This window comes from Populus alba, chromosome 11, assembly GCF_005239225.2.
Source record: "Populus alba chromosome 11, ASM523922v2, whole genome shotgun sequence".
Lineage (NCBI taxonomy): Eukaryota > Viridiplantae > Streptophyta > Magnoliopsida > Malpighiales > Salicaceae > Populus > Populus alba.
In genome coordinates, this window is record NC_133294.1 from 7,579,401 (window position 1) to 7,599,251 (window position 19,851).

The following is a 19,851-nucleotide window of genomic DNA, read 5'->3' on the forward strand; positions in this document are numbered from 1 at the left end:
TGACCACTTAGTGTATGTTTAGCAATGCTGCATATTGTATTTTTTAATTAAACATGTATTAAAATAACATTTGTTTTAATTTTTTTTATTTTTAACATCGACATTAAAAACAATAAAAAATACTTAAAACTATCAATTTAACCTTTTTAAATTAATTTTTTTTTAATACAACCAAACAAATACTCCCTTAATTCATGATGGAAAACGAAAAAATATAGATAGATGGTTTGAAATTGGGAAAAGAAATGAACATGCTTTGGTTAGCAGCAGTAAATGCAATTAGCTTGTAAATGATAACGAGATACTTTCCTTTGTTTTTACAGAAACCAACGACGCGTGGTGAAAGGCTGTACCTTGTTCAAACCCACGTGGCTATGTTCATAACCTGACACGAGTACATCTGCCTTTGCAATACGGAGTGAGAGCGCGTGACCCCAAGAACTCCACTTTGCCAGCTGGCGTTACTGGGTAGTCTACTGGCCGATCTTATCCTCTTCTCTTTTATATATAATTTATTTTTTCTTTAAAAAAAAAGACAATAAAACGAAAGAAAGAGACATCGGAGCATTTTGTTTACATAGAAAATAAGGAAGAGAGAGAGAGAGAGAGAGAGTGCGTGTGTTAATGTGACTTCAGATAACAGAGAGGTAACCGAAAACAAAACAAAGCCAAACCCTAGATTTCTTTCTTACTTGTGAAGGATTACAAATTTTTATTTATTTTTTAATTATATCTCATTTCAGATCCAAAGATTCTAAGGTGCGAACTTTCTTGCCTTTCAAAGGTTAGTATTTGAATTATTAGTTAGTTTTTTTTTTTTTTTTAATTTAATGTCATACAAGAAAATTTATTAATCTAGGGGTTGTTTTTCTTTGTTGAATTTGAATATAAATTTTCAGTCCTTTTTGTTTTGATTCATTTGTTTTAGATCATTTGCTATATTTGGATCTCATTTAATTGTTTTATTGGATTGTACTCATTGATTATATTTGAATTAAGATTCTTAATTACTGTAGTTTTAATAATGATGATGTTTTACTTTATACCCTTTTCAGATCCTGTCAAGTTATAGTGATTTCAAAGGGAAATCAATATTTGGGGCTTGGTTTAAAAATAAGCTTTGAGATCTTGTGGTGGATTGTTTTGAGTAGCAGTACGAGTGGTTGTAGTTCAGGTTTGTTAAAGAAAGAGGGTCAAGATGATGTCTAGATCATATACCAATCTATTAGATCTAGCTTCTGGTAACTTTCCGGCAATGGGTCAACCTCGGGAGAGAAAGCGGTTGCCTCGTGTAATGACAGTTCCGGGGGTTATTTCTGAGCTTGATGATGATGTGGCTAGTGTGACCTCAGATGTACCTTCATCGGTAGTTCAGGACCGGATAATCATTGTAGGGAATCAGTTGCCAGTAAAAGCAAAGCGCAGACCGGATAATAAAGGATGGAGCTTTAGTTGGGATGAGGATTCGTTGTTATTGCAGTTAAAAGATGGCTTGCCTGAAGAAATGGAGGTTTTATATGTCGGTTCTTTGCGGGCAGATATTGATTTGAGTGAACAAGATGATGTCTCACAGGTCTTGCTGGACAAGTTCAAGTGTGTACCAGCATTTCTACCTCCTGATATTTTGTCCAAGTTTTATCATGGGTTTTGTAAACAGTATTTGTGGCCACTTTTTCATTACATGCTTCCTATTTCGGGTAATCATGGTGGGCGATTTGATCGGTCTTTGTGGGAGGCATATGTGGCAGCAAATAAGATCTTCTCGCAAAGGGTGATTGAAGTTATAAATCCAGAGGATGACTATGTTTGGATTCATGACTATCATTTGATGGTGCTGCCTACCTTCTTGAGGAGAAGGTTCAATAGATTGAGAATGGGATTCTTTCTTCACAGTCCATTTCCTTCATCTGAGATATATAGGACTTTGCCTGTCAGGGAAGAGATCCTTAAGGCACTGTTGAATTCGGACCTCATTGGTTTTCACACTTTTGATTATGCCCGACATTTTCTATCTTGTTGCAGTAGGATGTTGGGGTTGGAGTATCAGTCAAAGAGGGGTTACATTGGGTTAGAGTATTATGGCAGGACTGTTGGAATAAAGATCATGCCAGTTGGGATACATATGGGGCAGATTCAGTCTGTCTTGAAACTTGCGGATAAGGATTGGAGGGTAGAAGAGCTCAAACAACAGTTCGAAGGAAAGACGGTTTTACTTGGGGTTGATGATATGGACATCTTTAAAGGTGTTAATTTGAAGCTTTTGGCAATGGAACAGCTGCTGAAACAGCACCCAAAGTGGCAACGAAGGGCTGTTTTGGTGCAGATAACTAACCCTGCCAGGGGACGAGGGAGAGATCTTGAGGAAGTGCAAGCTGAAATACAGGAAAGCTGCAGGAGAATTAATGAGACTTTTGGTCGACCTGGCTATGAACCAGTTGTCTTTATTGATCGACCAGTATCTCTCAGTGAAAGATCTGCATATTTCACCATTGCTGAGTGTGTTGTTGTGGCAGCTGTGAGAGATGGGATGAATCTCACTCCTTATGAGTATATTGTGTGCAGACAGGGAGTTTCTGGGTCAGAGTCTAGTTCAGGATCAAGTGGCCCCAAGAAGAGCATGCTGGTTGTATCAGAGTTCATTGGATGTTCCCCTTCACTCAGTGGTGCAATTCGAGTCAATCCATGGAACATTGAAGCAACCGCAGAAGCAATGAACGAGGCAATTTCAATGGCAGATTCCGAGAAACAATTGCGCCATGAAAAGCACTACAGGTATGTAAGCACGCATGATGTGGCATATTGGTCAAGGAGTTTCTACCAGGATATGGAGAGGACTTGCAAAGACCATTTCAGAAGGCGCTGCTGGGGAATTGGCTTGAGCTTTGGTTTCAGAGTTGTGGCGCTTGATCCTAATTTCAAAAAATTAAATATAGATCAAATTGAATCTGCATATATAAAGTCCAAAAACAGAGCTATACTCTTGGACTATGATGGAACTGTAATGCCTCAAACCACCATCAATAAGACCCCAAACCAAGAGGTCATTTCAATCATAAATACTCTTTGTAGTGATGTCAAGAACACCGTCTTTGTTGTCAGTGGAAGGGGAAGGGATAGTTTAGGGAAGTGGTTTGATCCTTGCAAGAAACTTGGAATTGCTGCTGAGCACGGGTACTTCATGAGGTATGTTGGTCTTTATTACTTTTGTTTGCCACTATTCTTACCTTTCTGCTTCTAACACTGTGTGATGTTTCAGGTGGTCTGTGGATGAGGACTGGGAGAACTGCGGGCAGAGTAGTGATTTTGGATGGACTCAAATAGCTGAACCTGTTATGAAATTGTACACAGAAGCCACTGATGGATCTTCCATTGAGAAGAAAGAGAGCGCTTTGGTTTGGCACCACAGAGATGCAGATCCAGGTTTTGGAGCTGCTCAGGCCAAGGAATTGTTGGACCATCTTGAGAGCGTGCTTGCAAATGAGCCTGTTGCTGTCAAAAGTGGTCAATGCATTGTGGAAGTTAAGCCCCAGGTAAATATTTTGCTTCAACTCCAAGTAACTGTCTTTCTACCTTAATGACTTTCCTGTCAATTGCTGGTATGAGGATCCACTAATTCATTTTTCAATACCATAGAAGAAATAAATTTAGTGTTGGTAGAATGCATGATTTTAGTCTTATCAGTTGTCATTACTTCTCACACTGAAGCAATTATGGTGATTATGATGCCATAAAAGTTGCATGGTTTCTTCTTATTAAGGTCAATATTGTTCAATAATTGGCCACTTTGAATGTTCATTATTAATGCATCAGGAGCAGAAAACATTAAAGCTCATTGATCATGGATGTTAGATCATCACTAATTGAATGGACCTTGATGTATTTGTTGGCAATGAACCATGCAAATGCTCAGGGTGAACTGTTGTAACTAACCTACCTTTGTTCTTAATTTTTTACTGTATGGGATAACCTGTGAGTATGCTTGCCAGTCAAGTGTTTTATTGTCTTGACTATAATTTAACCATAAAGCTTGACACTAATATTCTTGTGGCATTCAGGGAATTAGTAAAGGTTCTGTGGCAGAAAAGATCTTTACATCAATGGCTGAAAGTGGAAGACAGGCTGATTTTGTATTGTGTATTGGGGATGACAGATCAGATGAGGATATGTTTGAAAGCATTGATAATGCAATAGCAAACGGTAACCTTACCTCAAGCAAATCTGTCTTCGCTTGCACTGTTGGTCAGAAACCAAGCAAAGCCAAGTACTATTTGGATGACACAACTGATGTCATCAACATGCTCGAAGCTCTTGCAGAAGCTTCCGACCCTTCACCCTCTGCAGCAAGCTCCCCCTGAAATTTTTAAAAGGATCAAGGAAGAATACCATATTTGCCTGTGATAGAGAGTAGCGATCATTTTCTGCTTTTTTTGGAAGTGGCTTGTTGGAAGATACATTTACAGCCTTATGATCATTTTATGGTCTGTTGAGAAATGTCTTAGCGCTTGAATTTTGTCTTGTGACATAATCGATGAAGACAACAGTTCAGGGAGTGGGATTTTACATGGGAGAATCCAAAAAAATGGAAATTTTTTAATCAGCTCAGACATGTAGGGGTTCAGAGGACCTAATGCATTTATAGGAGGAGACTGACTTGGAATTGAAAGAAATAATACATGATGTAGGTGGTATGCATATTCAACTGCAATCTTGTCTGGGTAATTCTGATGGCGGGAAGTTGGTTTCCTGCCGTGACATAAGCTGGTATCAGATGGTTTAAGTTGCCATGTCGAGCAGAGACTATACTGGTGCCAGTTTTTTCTTTTAAATTTTTGAGTGAATTTCTTAAAACAACTTTCACTTTATTCCCATGCTCGTCAAATCTGTAAATTTTATAGTGAAAATGGGAATTTAGTTGATTTTGCATCCATTTTATTGTACAATTACGTTGGTGCACGTGTTAACAGAACTGCTGGTTGATTCTTTACTTGTCTTTAGTTTGTAGACATGTTTGCGTTCTGTACTGCATTAAAATGTGTTTTTTACCGATGGTTTTGTAAACTATCTAGAACTGTAGAGAAAACCACCTTTTCAACAGCATGTCTTGTGCTTGCTAATGTGTCTGATGTCTTATTTTACATCTGTTGACATTAGAGATGGTTTATGTGGCTGTACAGTCGTAAGTTTCTTTCATACCACTGAAGATGCTATTTGAAGATTTATGTAGATAAAATATCTGTTTGATTATTGTTTCAATAGGTTAAATTAAATCACACAGTGCTTTTGCTCAGAGTGAATGTTGTGGTCTATCCTATTGCAAACGTGATGACGAATGTGCTTAGGCTCGTTATTTTCTCACAGTAACTTCATTGAATTCTTAAGTGATGTTGTTGAAGGAGAAGCATGCAAGATGTCAAGTGTCTCGTCAATAGCGGAAGACAGAAATAGATGCATATGCTTTTCACACACAATGGATGGATTTGATAGTAGAAACCCTCGAGTTCAAATTAGGTGCTCTCTTTTTCCTTGTTTTGTGTCATAGAAATTGACGTTTTCATTTCCCAGAAGAAAAATACTGGAAATAGTGTATCTAGATGGGTTTTTCATGTCCACTATTAGCTTTGATAGTTTGTGCTGGATGAGGACGTTTGGCATTGGTGCCTGTCTATGGTGGCATGATGTATGGTAGAGATCAAATAGCAGGCGTTTGAGCTTTCAGGTCTACGACATATGGCTTCAATTCTTTGTCCGCGCAGTAAAGCGCGCTGGAATTTTTTTTTTTTTTTTTTATATAAAAAATAAATGTTCAGATGTTACAAATATTTTTTAAATTAAATGTTCAAACTTTAGTGATATACTTAAATAAAAAAAAAATAGTAGATAATGAAATTTAAAAAGAAAAAAGATTTATCATAACTTGAGAAAAATATATTTTTTAAAAGATGACAAACGATCAATGAAATGAGATGAAAAAAGAACATAAAAAAAATTAATCTTGGTCAACCTGAGTTAGCATTACGAATCTATAATCACGCTAATAAGGGATGAGTTAGCTTGAGATATCTTGTCAAACTCAAGATTCATATTATGAGATATGAGATTGAAATAACTTGATAAAAAAATAAAAAAGATTAAAAACCTCTCTTTAAAAAAAAAAAAAAAAAACTTATGTTAACTTTTCAAACATGTTACGGAGTTATTAGACTAAGATCACCAAATCTAGAAATACTCTAATTTTCAATCATTCAAATATTGAAGCATGCAATTGCTTATAATTTGACAAATTATTATTGAAAAAAAACTTTTGGGAGTACAAAAAAGCTCCTTTAAGGCTAGTTTTTTTTTTTCTTTTCTTTTAAGAATATTTTGGTTGTTTTATTGTACTTTATATATATTGGTCAAATATGAAATTACCCCTTATCTTACATGATAATAATAAAAACATAATTTTAAAAGTACTAAATTGCCCTTTGATACTATTATTCAAATTTTTATTTTTAAAAGTATTTCAGATTTTTCACTGTGTTTTTGAATGGAAAAAGATATAATTACACCCAATTACTGTGAAAATGATTCACTATGTGAAATGATCTTAATGTCCCTAATAGCTTATATTTTCTTTTACAGAAGGGATAAAAACATCAAGAGATAAAATTATTATTATACTGTTCATGCAACTACAATATTTTTCCAGTCAATTTTAACTTTTGTTAATTCTCTCGTTAGGTATCTCTTCGATTGAAGATATCATACTCTTTTGGAAAAAAAGAAGAAGAAGAAGTGAAGTTACACATATAATTAATTAAAACCATTAATGAATACATCGTTATATCTACTGCATCATATTTTATGAGTTGTTATAAAATATAACAATAGAAAATATTGAAAAGTGCCCATCCTTATATATATATATATATATATTATGTTCTTTTCTTTATGAAAAGAAGCATTTGTTCTCATAAACTGAGGTATAAATGCTTCTTCTCATAAACTGAGGTATAAAGGATACCTAAAACTCTCTCTCTCTCTCTCTCTATATATATATATATATATATATATATATATATATATATATAAAATGTTTACTGAACTAACCTGCATAAGAATTTTATAAGGAGAGATCACTTATATCTATGAGAAGGTTCATATAACGATTGTATAAAGGATGTTATGCTTTGATCTTACTACATGTTATCTTAATCGAGGTGATGAATGGACAAACATTAGATATATCATGAACTATATGAAGCTACTTGAGTGATCAAGAGAAGATTCATCATTATAGGTGAATTTGAGAAAATATTCAATCTATTCTCAAATATTATTGATTGAGAAACTCTTAATGAAGGTTGAATAAGATATAAAAATAGTTTTAAATCTTATTCAAATGATTAATGACTATTATGTAGAGAATAAACAATATTTAACATGGCAAATATACTCTATGCTTTAGTATTAAATCAAAATATTATTAATGAAATGATATTAATTACACTAAAAAACCGGTCATTATAAGGTTAAGTCAAACCACTAATGACTATTCTAATATTTGAAGGATCATGACACGAAGTTAAACGATACACATGATCTTCAAATATAAATTAATCAATTGTTGAATTGATAATAAATTAAATTGTTTAATTTATTTTATTCTATTTAATTAGAATTATAATTTATATTTTGGACCAACATATTAGAAACCTAATGGATTACACACATTAAGAATCATTAGTCAGAAATTAAACTGAGATAATTAATCAAACATGACTTGATTAAAAATAAGTTTAGAAATTTAGCACTAGAATGTATTTAATTCAGGGATTATAATTCTTATCCTAGAATAATCAAGTAGGGACTTATTTTTTGGATTAAATTTCTAAAACCACCCTTTATGGATATTATTCAAGGGGCAAATTGATATTTTGCCAATTTATAGGGTTTTTTGGATTCTTCTATAAATAATAAACTATGCTACTTATTTTTTGGAGTTATTGTCTATTAGATAGAAAAACTATGTAAGTCACATAATAAATAACTAGCACTTTAGGGATAACTATCCATCTCTCTTAAATAGGAATTTAGGAGTTTCTTACTAGTTGTTCATATGGATTACTATTGGAAACCGAACAATTGAATAGTTTGTGGTTTGCAACAACCCAACCTTTAAAGAATTATTTAAAGTTAAAGAAAATCAGATTTTCAAATAACAAATCTCTAAACAACACTAGATTTGTCTAACGGGGTCCCAGGGACTCCTGAATAATTTTGTTTTATTGTTTTCATCATGTATATTATAATCAACTAGCACCTCAAAAATGGTCCATAAAACTGAAATCAAACCAAGTTAGTTATAGTTTTCTCGGTTTAAATATGTTTTTTTCATGAAATATTGAGACTCTAAATAATTATCATGAAGTCACTTTCATCTTATGGAATATGTGGAAAAAAAAAAAACATATTTTGGTGGCAAAAAACGGAGGGGATGATGACTTTCTCTCTCTTGTTTGGAATTCAGCAACCCCTCTCTCTAATCAAGGATTGAAAAATAACACAAATGAATTTATACACTGAAATTGATTTTTTAAAATTTAAAGGGACCTAAATTATATTAAATTATGTTATTTTAAGGATAAAAAAACTTAAGTGTATTTTTCATACAATTTTTGGCACGCCATCCATTTTTTATGCCTTTTACATTTAAGTTCCTCTTATTTCAATTTCACCGTTGACTAAGAAATTAAAAGCAATTGATCTTCAATTAGAATTAAATTGCACAAAATAAAATTTTAAGAACCAAAATAAATTATTAAAAAATAATTGGTAAGCCCACAATGTTATGTGAGTGTTTAAACAGTGCCCAGCTATAGTAAATCAACCAAACCTTTAATTTTATTCTATAACAAGTTTTTGAATACAATTTTTTTTTACAAAAGAATTTCGGTAATTATCTATAATAATAATTAATTTTTTTAATACCACACATAACGTGGGGACAAAAAACTAACCATTTTCCAATAAATTGAAGGTATGTGATTAAAAACATTATTGTACTAAAAATTACAGATGTTAAATTAAAACAATGGTGATGTAGATTTAGTAATTTATGATTTTATAAATTTAATGTGTAACTATTTACTCTCTTTTTTTTCACATGATTAATTTTTCTCAAGTTTACTTTAACACTTTAGCTATGAATAATTTAAAGATTATAACTAAATTTTGCTAACACAGTTACACAGCTACAACAATGAACATATAGTGTTCCTACATGCAGAGGAAGATACTAGTTTGTAGTCCCGTGATATTATATGGGACCAAAATCTTTTAAACCTAAAATAAAATTTTTGAGTCTTGGGAAATTCTTTGGCATCATTTTTAAATTTAGAAATACAGTTGTTTTAAATTTTATTTTTCATCAAAATAAATTTTCATATTAAAATATATTTTTGTTTATCTTAACTGACATAATGTTTTTAATTAGAATCATTGATTCTCTTAAAAAAATATTTTATGTGATGTAAAGCTAAAACAAATCATAAATTGATAACATCATTTTAAAAATCTATTTAAAAACTTTAAGAATAAAACAATTTAATCAAATTTTCATGAACAATTTATTCTTACTATTATTATTTTTATATTTGATATATAATAATTGAAATTTTTTTATTAAAATTGAAATAAAAATTATAATAGTATTTAAGAATCATATTAAAATTAAAGATCAAGTGAATCTAATAATTGTTTTTTACGAGGAAAAAAACTAAAGGAAAAAAGAAGAGAAAAATATAGCAAAAAGCTAGGCCCAACCTAGTAATTGTTTTGTTAATTAAAGGAGGGGAAGACATGTCATTCGCCCTTATTATTTTGAAAAAAAAAAAATAAAAAAAATACAGATAATAGGTTGTATATGTTTGTTTTAAAGAACATAACATGTGCCCCTCATCATTTGAAGCCACGACCTCATATTTTTCCTGCATGCTAACCACTTGAACTATAACACAAAATTGATTTAAAACGACTAACAAAATATGTTAACCTGGTTTTCTGTTTAAATAAATAGTTAAATTGATCCCACGCCTTGTAATTGTTTTAGTGACTATAGGGCCATACTACATTTTGTGTTGGATTAAAATGAAATTTTGAATGTAACAAAATGTCTAGGCTGTAGAGAATTAGTTGGTCTTATTATTAAAATCGACTCAACAAGTCAATTTTAAAACTTTTAAATCCAATTCTTTTTGCCTAGTTTGAATTTAAAATTAAATTGTATGAGAGTTGTTCCTGTATGACTTAGTCAACTTAATAAATCTAAAAGTAACCTAGCCAACCAGAAAAAAAAGTCTAAGGATTAAATTAAGAAAAAAAATAATAATAAAATTGATAGAAAAGCCTCAAGACCTAGCTCCTTGCCTAACTTAGGTTTTAAATTAAACGCTTTGAGACTCTTCTTTACATAATACAATTGACTTAATTAATCAAAAAAACAACTTAGCTGACTGATAAAAAACGTTTAAGGATGAAATTGATGTAACAAAAACCTCTCAATTCTATTCATTGCCTAGCCCAAGTTTAAAATTAAACTATGTAGGAGTTGATTTAATATGGTCTAATTGACTTAGCCAATCCAAAAATAACCCAAATGATTGTTTAAAAAAAAATAGAGGATAAAATTAAAAAAAAAAAAAAGATGAAACTGAAAGAAAAAAAATGAAAAAGAAAAAGAAAAAGGAAAGAAATGAAAAGAAGAAAAAAGAAAATAAAATAAAAGAAAGGGGGGCACTCGCTGCTTTTCCATGCATGCACCCAATTGTTTTAGTACAAGGAGGAGTTCCTTCAACGCAATTACTCCTTTTTTGTGAACCAAAAGTTGCTCCAAGAAATGATTGAAGAATCATGCTTGAACTTGTTAAATATCAATGAAGATTAAGTTTTCATTATAATAAATTTGTGAAGGATCCCAAATTGACATTAATAATCTTTTCTTCACAATTTAAAAAAAAAACCCCGTATTGTATCCTTAAACTCATTAATAAAGGAAGCCATAACTTGAATAGCACTCCCAACATGTTTTTATTTGTTGTTCAAGACACAAAGCAGATTGCTTAACTTGACCTCGAAGTGTTTGAATCTCATCATTCTTCTGAGCTTTTCTTTTCTTTTTGCCATCAAGGAAAGGAAAGTGGGCTCACAGCATTGGACAAGCTCTAGTGACGAATGATGCAGGGAGGAAGAGAAGAAAATATAAATATTGAAATCAGAACATATGAAAGGAAACTATAAATGGATATAAATATATATAGCCTTGGATAGATTTTGGCACTGCGAAGGATTTTATTTCCCAGATCTCTCTGAAATCAATAATTTCATAAATATAGTTTAGCTACGGAAGTGAGTAAAAAAATCAAAAAACCGATTAAACCGAGAAAACTGGAAAAAAATTGAAAAATCAAACCGTGAAAAAAATCGATTAAATTTTTTTAAAAAACCAACCGGTTCAGTTTTATAAGTCTGAAACCGAAAAAACCAGACCGAGCCGAACCCAAACTGAAAAAAAACCAAGAAAAAACCAAGCCAAACCAGAAAAAACTGAGCCAATAAATTTAAACCGGTTTAACCGAAACCGGTTATTTTAAACTAGTTTCAATTTAATTATTTTTTTTATATAAAAACTAAATCAAACCAAAAAATAATCACTCTACTTCAGCTTTTTGCTTGAATCATTTATTTCGAAACACATAAAACTAAGCAAGACATCAATGGAAAACACCATCCTACCTGCTAACATCACTTATTATATATGATCATGTGCTTAATGACAAATTTGTAATTATTTAAATAATATTTTTAGATAAAGATTGACGTCTATTAACATAATCAAACTATTAAATTTTATGTGATATAATACATTAAATATTAAGGTTTAAAACGTAATATTAAAAAATCAAAACGAAAGTGATTCCACACTCAAAGTAAATATAATCTAATTTAACTATTATATAGATACATATCAAACTACATCAAAACCCTATATTTTCCATCTCTTTGTTTTTTTTTTTTTTGTTTTTTTTTTGTTTTTTTATAATCTTATAATTTGACACAAGAGAAGTGGGATGACTTTTTCATATATTGGGATATGATCCCAAGATTAAGGCATTTTCAATTATATTATATTAAATATGATATGATATCAATAAAGTTGATATATAAAAATAATTTTGATTGGTTTTGTTTAGCTTAGATTTATTGGTCACAATGTAAGGCTTTTATTAAGTTATGCTATATCGTGTTTTTTATGCTTATTTATTTTTTAAAAGATGTTATTTTTTTTATTTGTTTCTCAAATATTTTTTGAATTCAAATAATATAAAATACTATGAAAGAAAAAAAAAAGAAAAAAAAAGTATACTACAAATTCATAATGAAAGTATTTTTTCTGGTGCATGACAATATTTTTTGCAAAACTAATTTTCTTTTGAATAGGTTAATTTAAAATTAATAAATTAAAAACATGTACGTTTGATAATAACCCTTCAAAAAGAATAAATATTATTTGAAAGGATAGTTCTGCACGACCTGGCCTGCAGGAAGCAGCAACACTGGCGGACATGTGTCCGAAGCGACGGGCCTAGGCTGAAATGTGTGCATTTTTTTTGGGTTATAGATATATTGCCTTGTGTGAATTTGTGACAGATCATCAAGGGGTGATTCAAACACTGTAGTTGGAGTAAGAAAATGGACGCTTTTATTTTTTATTTAAATATATATTAAAATATTATATATATATATATATATTTTAAAAATTATTTTTGATAATTAAAAACACCAAAAAATAATAAAAAAATAAAAAATTTAAACCTTTCTTTTAAAAAAACTTTTAAAACTTGAAAACAATCATATCCTTATGCTTGAGTTACGCCACTGCATATTGCATATTTATCCAGACATTTTAAGGACCATCTTCATTATGTCCGTAAGGTGAAAGGGAGCAATCAGCCACTATAATCAGATCTCTTTATGAAAAAACACAACAGATCTTTATAAAATCAACAGGACCACCTTGTTTTGATGCAATATGTTGATGTTAGAATGTTAGTTTTCGTGTTCTTGGTAAATGTTAGAATGTTAGGTGAACATAGCAAGTTAGCAACTAACCAGATTTGTTTCTTCCGTTCAGCATATCCCCTCGAGTTGAGATGGAGAAAGGAGGGGTGAGATCCTTTCCCATGCAGAGGACAAGACAGGACTCCTGTCTTGCATCCACTCACCATCAGAAAAACGTGAATTAGAAACGAAAATTAGCAACTTTTTTTTTTTTTTTTTTGTCAATTTTGTGACGAAAACAATTCCACCGCCTTTCACTGATATTCCTTCGCTAATAGTGTTTTTCACTTAATTTCCCATAAAAAATGCTAACACTTTTTTTTTTTTTTTTTTTACAGTGGTTCAAATCCAATTGAAAATTCCAAGCGCTTTCACCGGATGTTCTCTTAGTTTCGGTATGGCTAGTAGTTTTTTAAAAGTTTTTTTTTTTTATTTTTAATATTAACACATTAAAATTATAAAAAATATCTATATAAAAAATTAATTTGATATTTATTCAGGTTAAAAACAGTTTGAAAAATAAGTTGAATTGCATTACCAAACACATCATTAGACTAGATTAGTGGCTTGTACTATGATGTCAGCCATGCCATATTTTTCCTCATATAAAAAAAGGATGCTTAGACGATGCAATGCTAGCAATTTTAATAAAATAAGAAAAATTTGAGACCTTAGTCATTGATTTGTCTAAGTTAAATAAGCTTGGTTAATTTAATAATATGATTAAAAAAAATAATGATAATAAATAAAGTAAACTAAACAAAGAAAATTAATAATGATCAACTCAAAAAATAAATGTTTGCCAATACCACATATTAAATGAGAATGTGACGGCCCTCATAGAAAGCAAGAGGAAAAAAATTTAACGCTCAATTCCTAGCAAATCAAATATTAAAGGATAAAATTAAAAATTTAATTAAAAAAGAAGTAAAAACCCAACCCAAGTCCGCCATGCCAAAATTGTGACCTTGTCATGAGAAAGGAATAATCCCATAGAAATAAAATTAAATAAAACTACAAAACTCAATTATCAAACAACCCAACAGTGAAGGGAAAAACTTGAAAAATAACTCAATTTAAACAAAAAACATAGAAAAAAAAAAGATTTGAGTCAACCTAGATTAATATAAGCCCACGAACTAGAATATGATACGAGATAACCCTATGGATAGAAAAACAAAAAAACATTATGAAGCTCAATTCCCAATCAATCCAATGTTAAAAGAAGAAATTAAAAAAAAAATATATTTTTTAAAAAAGAACTTAAAAAAAAAGACTAAAGTCAACTTGGCCTAATTTTCAAACTCATGACTCAATTCAAGAGTTTGAGACCAATCCCATAGAAAAAAAAATTTAGAAACAAATCACGAAGTTAAATTTTCAATATACTACGGGATGAAATTAAGAAAAAAATCAATAAAAAAGATAGAAATAAATAGTAATTAAAAGAACAATGATCAAATTTGATATAAAAACCAAATAAAATTATATAATAAAGGACTAAATTGAAAAAAAAAATCAATAAAAAAGAGGATGTAAAATAAAATAAATAACAATAAAAAGAATAAAAAACATATTTGATAAAAAAAAAAAAACATGTAAACGTTTAATAGGTTAGGCCAACACAAATCCCAAGGCCTGGGGAGAGAAAAGTGAGAGGAGAAGAAAAAAAACATAACTGGAGCCCCATTGCTGACATGTTTCGGACCAACAGGAAAAGGGTGGCAAGACACTTCGAACATCACCACGGAAACTGGTGTTTAGACACTAGGTGGCCATTCATGCTTCGCCAAAAAAGGATCTTGCCCATTTACCATAGTCTCCATATTTTTTGTAGTTTCAATATTAGTCCCTTGTTACTTAATTGTTCTAAATCAACAAATATTTATTTTACTTTGCAAAACCAAGCATCAACCAAGAACTAGGAATTTTCGTCAATATTGGAAGATCTCTATATCAAAGCAACGAAGAAAAACCACCAAGTCAAGTCCCAAATAAAGTCAATGTGTAGGAATCAAATTGAGAAAGAAGATGAGAGACTAAATCAAAAAAGGGACATGAGCTTTCCCCTTAACCATGCAAATAAACCCCTAATGTTGACTAAAAAAGAATTGAATATTTCTTTAACATTTAAATTTGATCCCTTAAGCTCTAATTATTTTAAATCAATTTTTGTTTTGCTAAACTAAGAATTAACCGAGCAATAAAATATTTTCTCTATACCTTGAAATCCTAGACTCATACATGAATTAATCGAGTGACATAATATTTTATTTGTACCTTGAAATCCCTATACTTACACATGAAAAAAAAATCACCAAGACTTATTGCAAATCAAAGTAATGTTAAAGGACTAAAACAAAGAAATTAAGAAACCAAAGCATAAAAAATATTAGAAAAAAAGAAGGAAGGAAACCACTTTTTTAAATGAATAGTGAATCTCCTCATAGTCTACAATTTTTTTTTAATGCTAGCTTGAACATGTTAGATTTGTTGCCATTAATGTGAATGTATGTGGAACAACCAAGGATACATAGGATCCAACATGGTACTATAATGAGACAATACATGCAAGAAAAAGATGTGTTTCTAGGGAAGTTTAGAGCAGAGACTGTATCAAGGTTATACAACAAGAAGTCAATGAGAAAGTATCTTGTGCTTTTGATGAAGAAAATAGCAAAAGCATTTCCAATGCATGCAAGGATGGAAAAAAAGAGCTATTGTATAGGCATTTAATTGAAGGGGTGTGAACGTCTGTGATAAAAAGCAGTCGCCTATGAAAAGATAAGACACCAAAGAGAGAATTGGTGTGAATGGAGCTGTTAAGCATTTTGAATGAGTTGGTGCAAGCGTGATGATGAAAGACATAAAAGCTTCAAACATAAAAATCATGATGGAGGATTGCAAGGAGTATACTACAACTCTCTTTTTCTCTGTTATCACTGACAATTTTCTCTCCTATAAGTGCACATGATGATAAAGAATCTTGGAGGCGCTTTGAGACATCCTAGATGAAAGGGGATGCAACTGTCCTATGACAACAAACGAAGACACCTTAAAAAAAAGGTGTGAGGGCAATGATATAGCCCAATTTCATATTACCTCAAAGTTGATGTTGCAATTAGATATGAGTAGACATGTGTATGAATAGCTAATGGAGTGACAATGATGAGTATGAAGACAAATAATGAATTAACTTTCATTGATATTGCCTCCATGTTAAACATCAACGAGTTAAAAAATATTAGCCTTTGACAATAAATTGATAACTTATGAAGCATTAAGACGTGACTGTTAGGAATAAGCAGAAGGCATGCACAATTTTCAAGAACAAGTTGACTTTTATCAAGGTGGTGACCTCAATAATAACATTATAATACTCAGAATATGAAAACAAATATAAATCAATCTTTAATGGGCTTTGTTAAAGGTGGAGAGCTAGCTAGACTTTTATAACTAAAAAAGAGAGACTCGTCAAAAAATAGAGTGTGGTTTCTAGAGTAGAATATATGATAGACGCAACTCTTAAATAAGTAGATTTTTGAAAAAATAACGAGCTTTTGATCACATTGTAATACTTAGTTAATAGCTATTGCATTTGAAAATATATATTTACTCTGGGGATGTTGTAAGCCTCGGTGAAAGGCTTGGTAGATCATTGATTTGGCATTGAAGCGTTAGAGCCTGTCTCATTCATTCAATTATAAATCGTTCATTATATCTCCTACGTGGGTTATTGCACCCTCTTAATAGGAGACGGCTTCCAGTTCCAAAATCTTCTTCATTTTTAGCAAATCTAAATATACATGGGACCATAGGGGTTCAAATTCAATGCAGGAAACCAGAAGATGGGCTATAGATATGGTTAACCACAATCAGAGTTATGTCATTTAGTTTCTGGTCACGAGAAGAAAGGGACTGCAAGTTAGCTAGCAGACAAACAGATGCACGCAATGTTATACACGCAACTCGCGAACCGTTCTCCTTGCTCAGAATTTCTATCTACGGCCTGAGGATCTTAGCCCACCTCACTAAGAGAACATGGCATTTTATGGCTGTAACTTAATGCTTGGCAGTGCTTGGCCCTACCTGAAAGCACCGCAAAGGGAACTAATCGTAACCCAACAGGTAGCAAACACCACCATTCTTGCCGGATTCTCCATGGCTACGAGTCTATGACCCCATAACCAAGAGCACATGTTCTTCAGTCACGATGCAATGCATTTTCGCTTAAAAAATCTTGACCTTAAGACATAAAAAACAAAATTAATGAAGAAAATTTCTCCCCTCGCACCATTTGGTTTATATTACAATAATACAACGGCATGCACATACACCATTTTTCAAAGGTGGGTAGGTCCGGATATATGCAACAAGGTACATGCACCGTGTTAAACCCACGCGCCACCTCACGCACCTCCATGTTTAACTGACTAACTGGACTTTTCAAGTGAAGATCAAATCTTTGGCAGATTTGAGAAGCCCCACTTCAAAACCGCACTAGCTAGAGCACATGAACTAATCACCGTCTTTTTTTACAACGGGTTTGATATGACAGCTCAGTTTATATTAGACCATATCGATTAAAATTGGCTAAATAATTTGATTGGTCTACCATAAACCGAGTTTTTTTTTCGACAATCACTAGATAATTTTTTGTGTCCAATATTATATTACAATATTATACAAAACTAAAGAGGAAAAAAAAAAAAAAACGTCAAGAACTTACCGGAGACAAGTACACTTGACTCTGTACCACAGTTTTGCCAATCTTGAATCCAGGAACCACTGTGAAAGCCACCCGGAGATCAGTATCGGAATTGGGATTCTCTAATTCTGAGTCTTGTGTTACAGCCTCCATGTAGACATCAGAGAATCTGCAATTCTTGCTTACTTGAAAGATACTGACATCCTCGCCAAATGAGAAAGCTAAGAGATTCAAGGCCCATACCCTTCTAGCCATCTCAACATATGCATTAAAGAAAGCAGAATCTGGGAATCCACCAGAATTCACTAGCTTTCTCTGGTTTAAATTCCCAAACAGAGAGCACTCCAATTTTGCATGGACAAGCTGAAGATACTTAGCCCTTGTGAATCTTGCAAATGATGAGTCTGGATTATGAGTCAAGAACTGTTTTGGGTTTACAGATTTGATCTTTTTGAATTCAATGAAGTAGTAGTATTCACTCTGATGCTCTTCGTTTGGATGATTGAAACCTTCAAGCATCGTTTTGCACACAAAAGATTCGAAGACAAAGCACCTGTGGCTTGGCTTTGCAAAAACAATGTTTTCTGGTTCAATTGCTTTTGCAGCTGCTTCAATATCCCAGTGGGCTCCCTCCATTTCTCGAACCATTAATTTCACAAAACTCTTCATAGATCTTAAAGTATAATGCAAGAGTTGAGCAAAATGGGTTGGGTTTAGGAGTGAAAACTGAATGTTGTCAAACATTGATAGAGGCCCACTTTCATTTAGTCTCTTCTCAATTGACTTGTTAGATGCAATAGCCTCGTCAAGCTGTTTCTTGAGTGAACCAATGTCTGAAACTTTCACCTCAACATCTGCTTCCAGTTTCTTGATTGTGATCTCATAGGTCTTCATTAAGCTCTGTTGTTCTTGAATCTCTGCCAGCATCATGGTCACCTGTGGTGAAAGGTGAAGCTCATTCTTGAAAAAACCACGCTTAAGTTCTGACAATTGTTTCAACTCATCAACAACAGCCTGATCTGCAGCTTGTATAGCATCACCACAATAAGGGTTTTGAGCCATTTGTAGCTCTGCATAAGCTGCTTTAATCGTAGTAATGCTTGCAAATAGCTTTGCCAACAGTGCCTCCAAGATCGCTCTGCGCTTGGCCTTAGCATCTTTCTGCTTGTGATTATCGGTACTGTTTTGAGGTTTACAGGTGGTGTTTAAATCATCTTGATCAAATTTGTTGTGTGGTGTTAGCAAGCAAATGCCAATCCCGTTATTTGAAGCAATTCTTGTTGCAGTCTTGAGGTTGATAACCTTTTGGATTGTTCTTGCTATCTTGCTCTTGTTGTTTGGGAGTGATCTGCATTTAATCGTCTCCATAATTTTAGAAGGAAATCAATTGAAGACTGTAGTTGGGTTTTGGGCAAGAAATTCTCTGAGTGATCTTTTGTTAGAGAAAATTAAAAGAAAAGGTTCTGGGGATTGCAACCAGTGACTGCGATATCTGACGAGAAAGAAAAGTAGACACAAAATTTTGACTCACCGATTGGAGCCGGAGATAGAGGTAGGCTAAGCTAAAGTACAAAAACAACAAAAAAGTTGGATTTAAAGCGCGGGAAATAAAGAAAAAGAAGATCTCCCCCTTGCTTGCTTTTTCCTTTTGGTTACTGGAACAATATATCATATACCACTGAACTCTCATCTTTAGTGTATTGCGAAAATTGGAAGCTCACACTGTGGTTGACACTTGACAATCACGCAGAGTCCCAATATTCTCCTCGACGACATGAATTTTAAGGCGGTAAAAAAAAGTTAATTTCTGCTTGTAAATACATTATTTGACATGATTGCTCTGCTGCTTGAAATTATGACGTTTTTATTTTACGAAAACATCAAGGTCAAAATTATATACTGGTTTAGTTTCTTTTTATTAAAAATTCAAATTAAATTCTGATCAACTTATAAATTAATTTATTAAATTAACTAGATTTGATTATATCAATTCTAGATTGTATTACATCACATTTCGACCTTATCGTGGCGGTGATAAAGGA

The 19,851-nt window shown here is 32.1% G+C and overlaps 2 protein-coding genes across 3 annotated transcripts; one reads left to right on the top strand and one right to left on the bottom strand.

The window, feature by feature from the left end:
• The first annotated feature begins 541 nt into the window (after positions 1 to 541).
• LOC118060742 (probable alpha,alpha-trehalose-phosphate synthase [UDP-forming] 7) lies at positions 542 to 4,984 on the top strand. Of its 2 annotated transcripts, XM_035074002.2 has the most exons (5): positions 542 to 647; positions 744 to 784; positions 1,056 to 3,183; positions 3,257 to 3,530; positions 4,056 to 4,984. In XM_035074002.2, the coding sequence occupies exons 3-5, from the start codon at positions 1,199 to 1,201 to the stop codon at positions 4,353 to 4,355; spliced, it is 2,559 nt and encodes an 852-aa protein (XP_034929893.1). In that variant the 5' UTR covers positions 542 to 647; positions 744 to 784; positions 1,056 to 1,198; the 3' UTR covers positions 4,356 to 4,984. The 2 variants fall into 2 exon arrangements, with proteins under 2 accessions (XP_034929893.1, XP_034929894.1); XM_035074003.2 differs by having other exon boundaries at positions 576 to 759.
• Positions 4,985 to 16,558: 11,574 nt separating this feature from the next.
• LOC118060741 (protein GRAVITROPIC IN THE LIGHT 1) lies at positions 16,559 to 19,525 on the bottom strand. The gene is made up of 2 exons (XM_035074000.2): positions 17,831 to 19,525; positions 16,559 to 17,346 (listed from the first exon to the last, which is right to left on the bottom strand). The coding sequence occupies exons 1-2, from the start codon at positions 19,175 to 19,177 to the stop codon at positions 17,332 to 17,334; spliced, it is 1,362 nt and encodes a 453-aa protein (XP_034929891.1). The 5' UTR covers positions 19,178 to 19,525; the 3' UTR covers positions 16,559 to 17,331.
• Between the last annotated feature and the right edge of the window lie 326 nt (positions 19,526 to 19,851).

Bases quoted from the DNA above. Each gene is read 5' to 3' on its own strand.
- LOC118060742 (XM_035074002.2), top strand. From the start codon at position 1,199: ATGATGTCTAGATCATATACCAATCTATTAGATCTAGCTTCTGGTAAC. The intron at 3,184-3,256 runs GTATGTTGGTCT...GTGATGTTTCAG, and splicing joins GAGCACGGGTACTTCATGAG to GTGGTCTGTGGATGAGGACT. The intron at 3,531-4,055 runs GTAAATATTTTG...TGTGGCATTCAG, and splicing joins TTGTGGAAGTTAAGCCCCAG to GGAATTAGTAAAGGTTCTGT.
- LOC118060741 (XM_035074000.2), bottom strand. From the start codon at position 19,177: ATGGAGACGATTAAATGCAGATCACTCCCAAACAACAAGAGCAAGATA.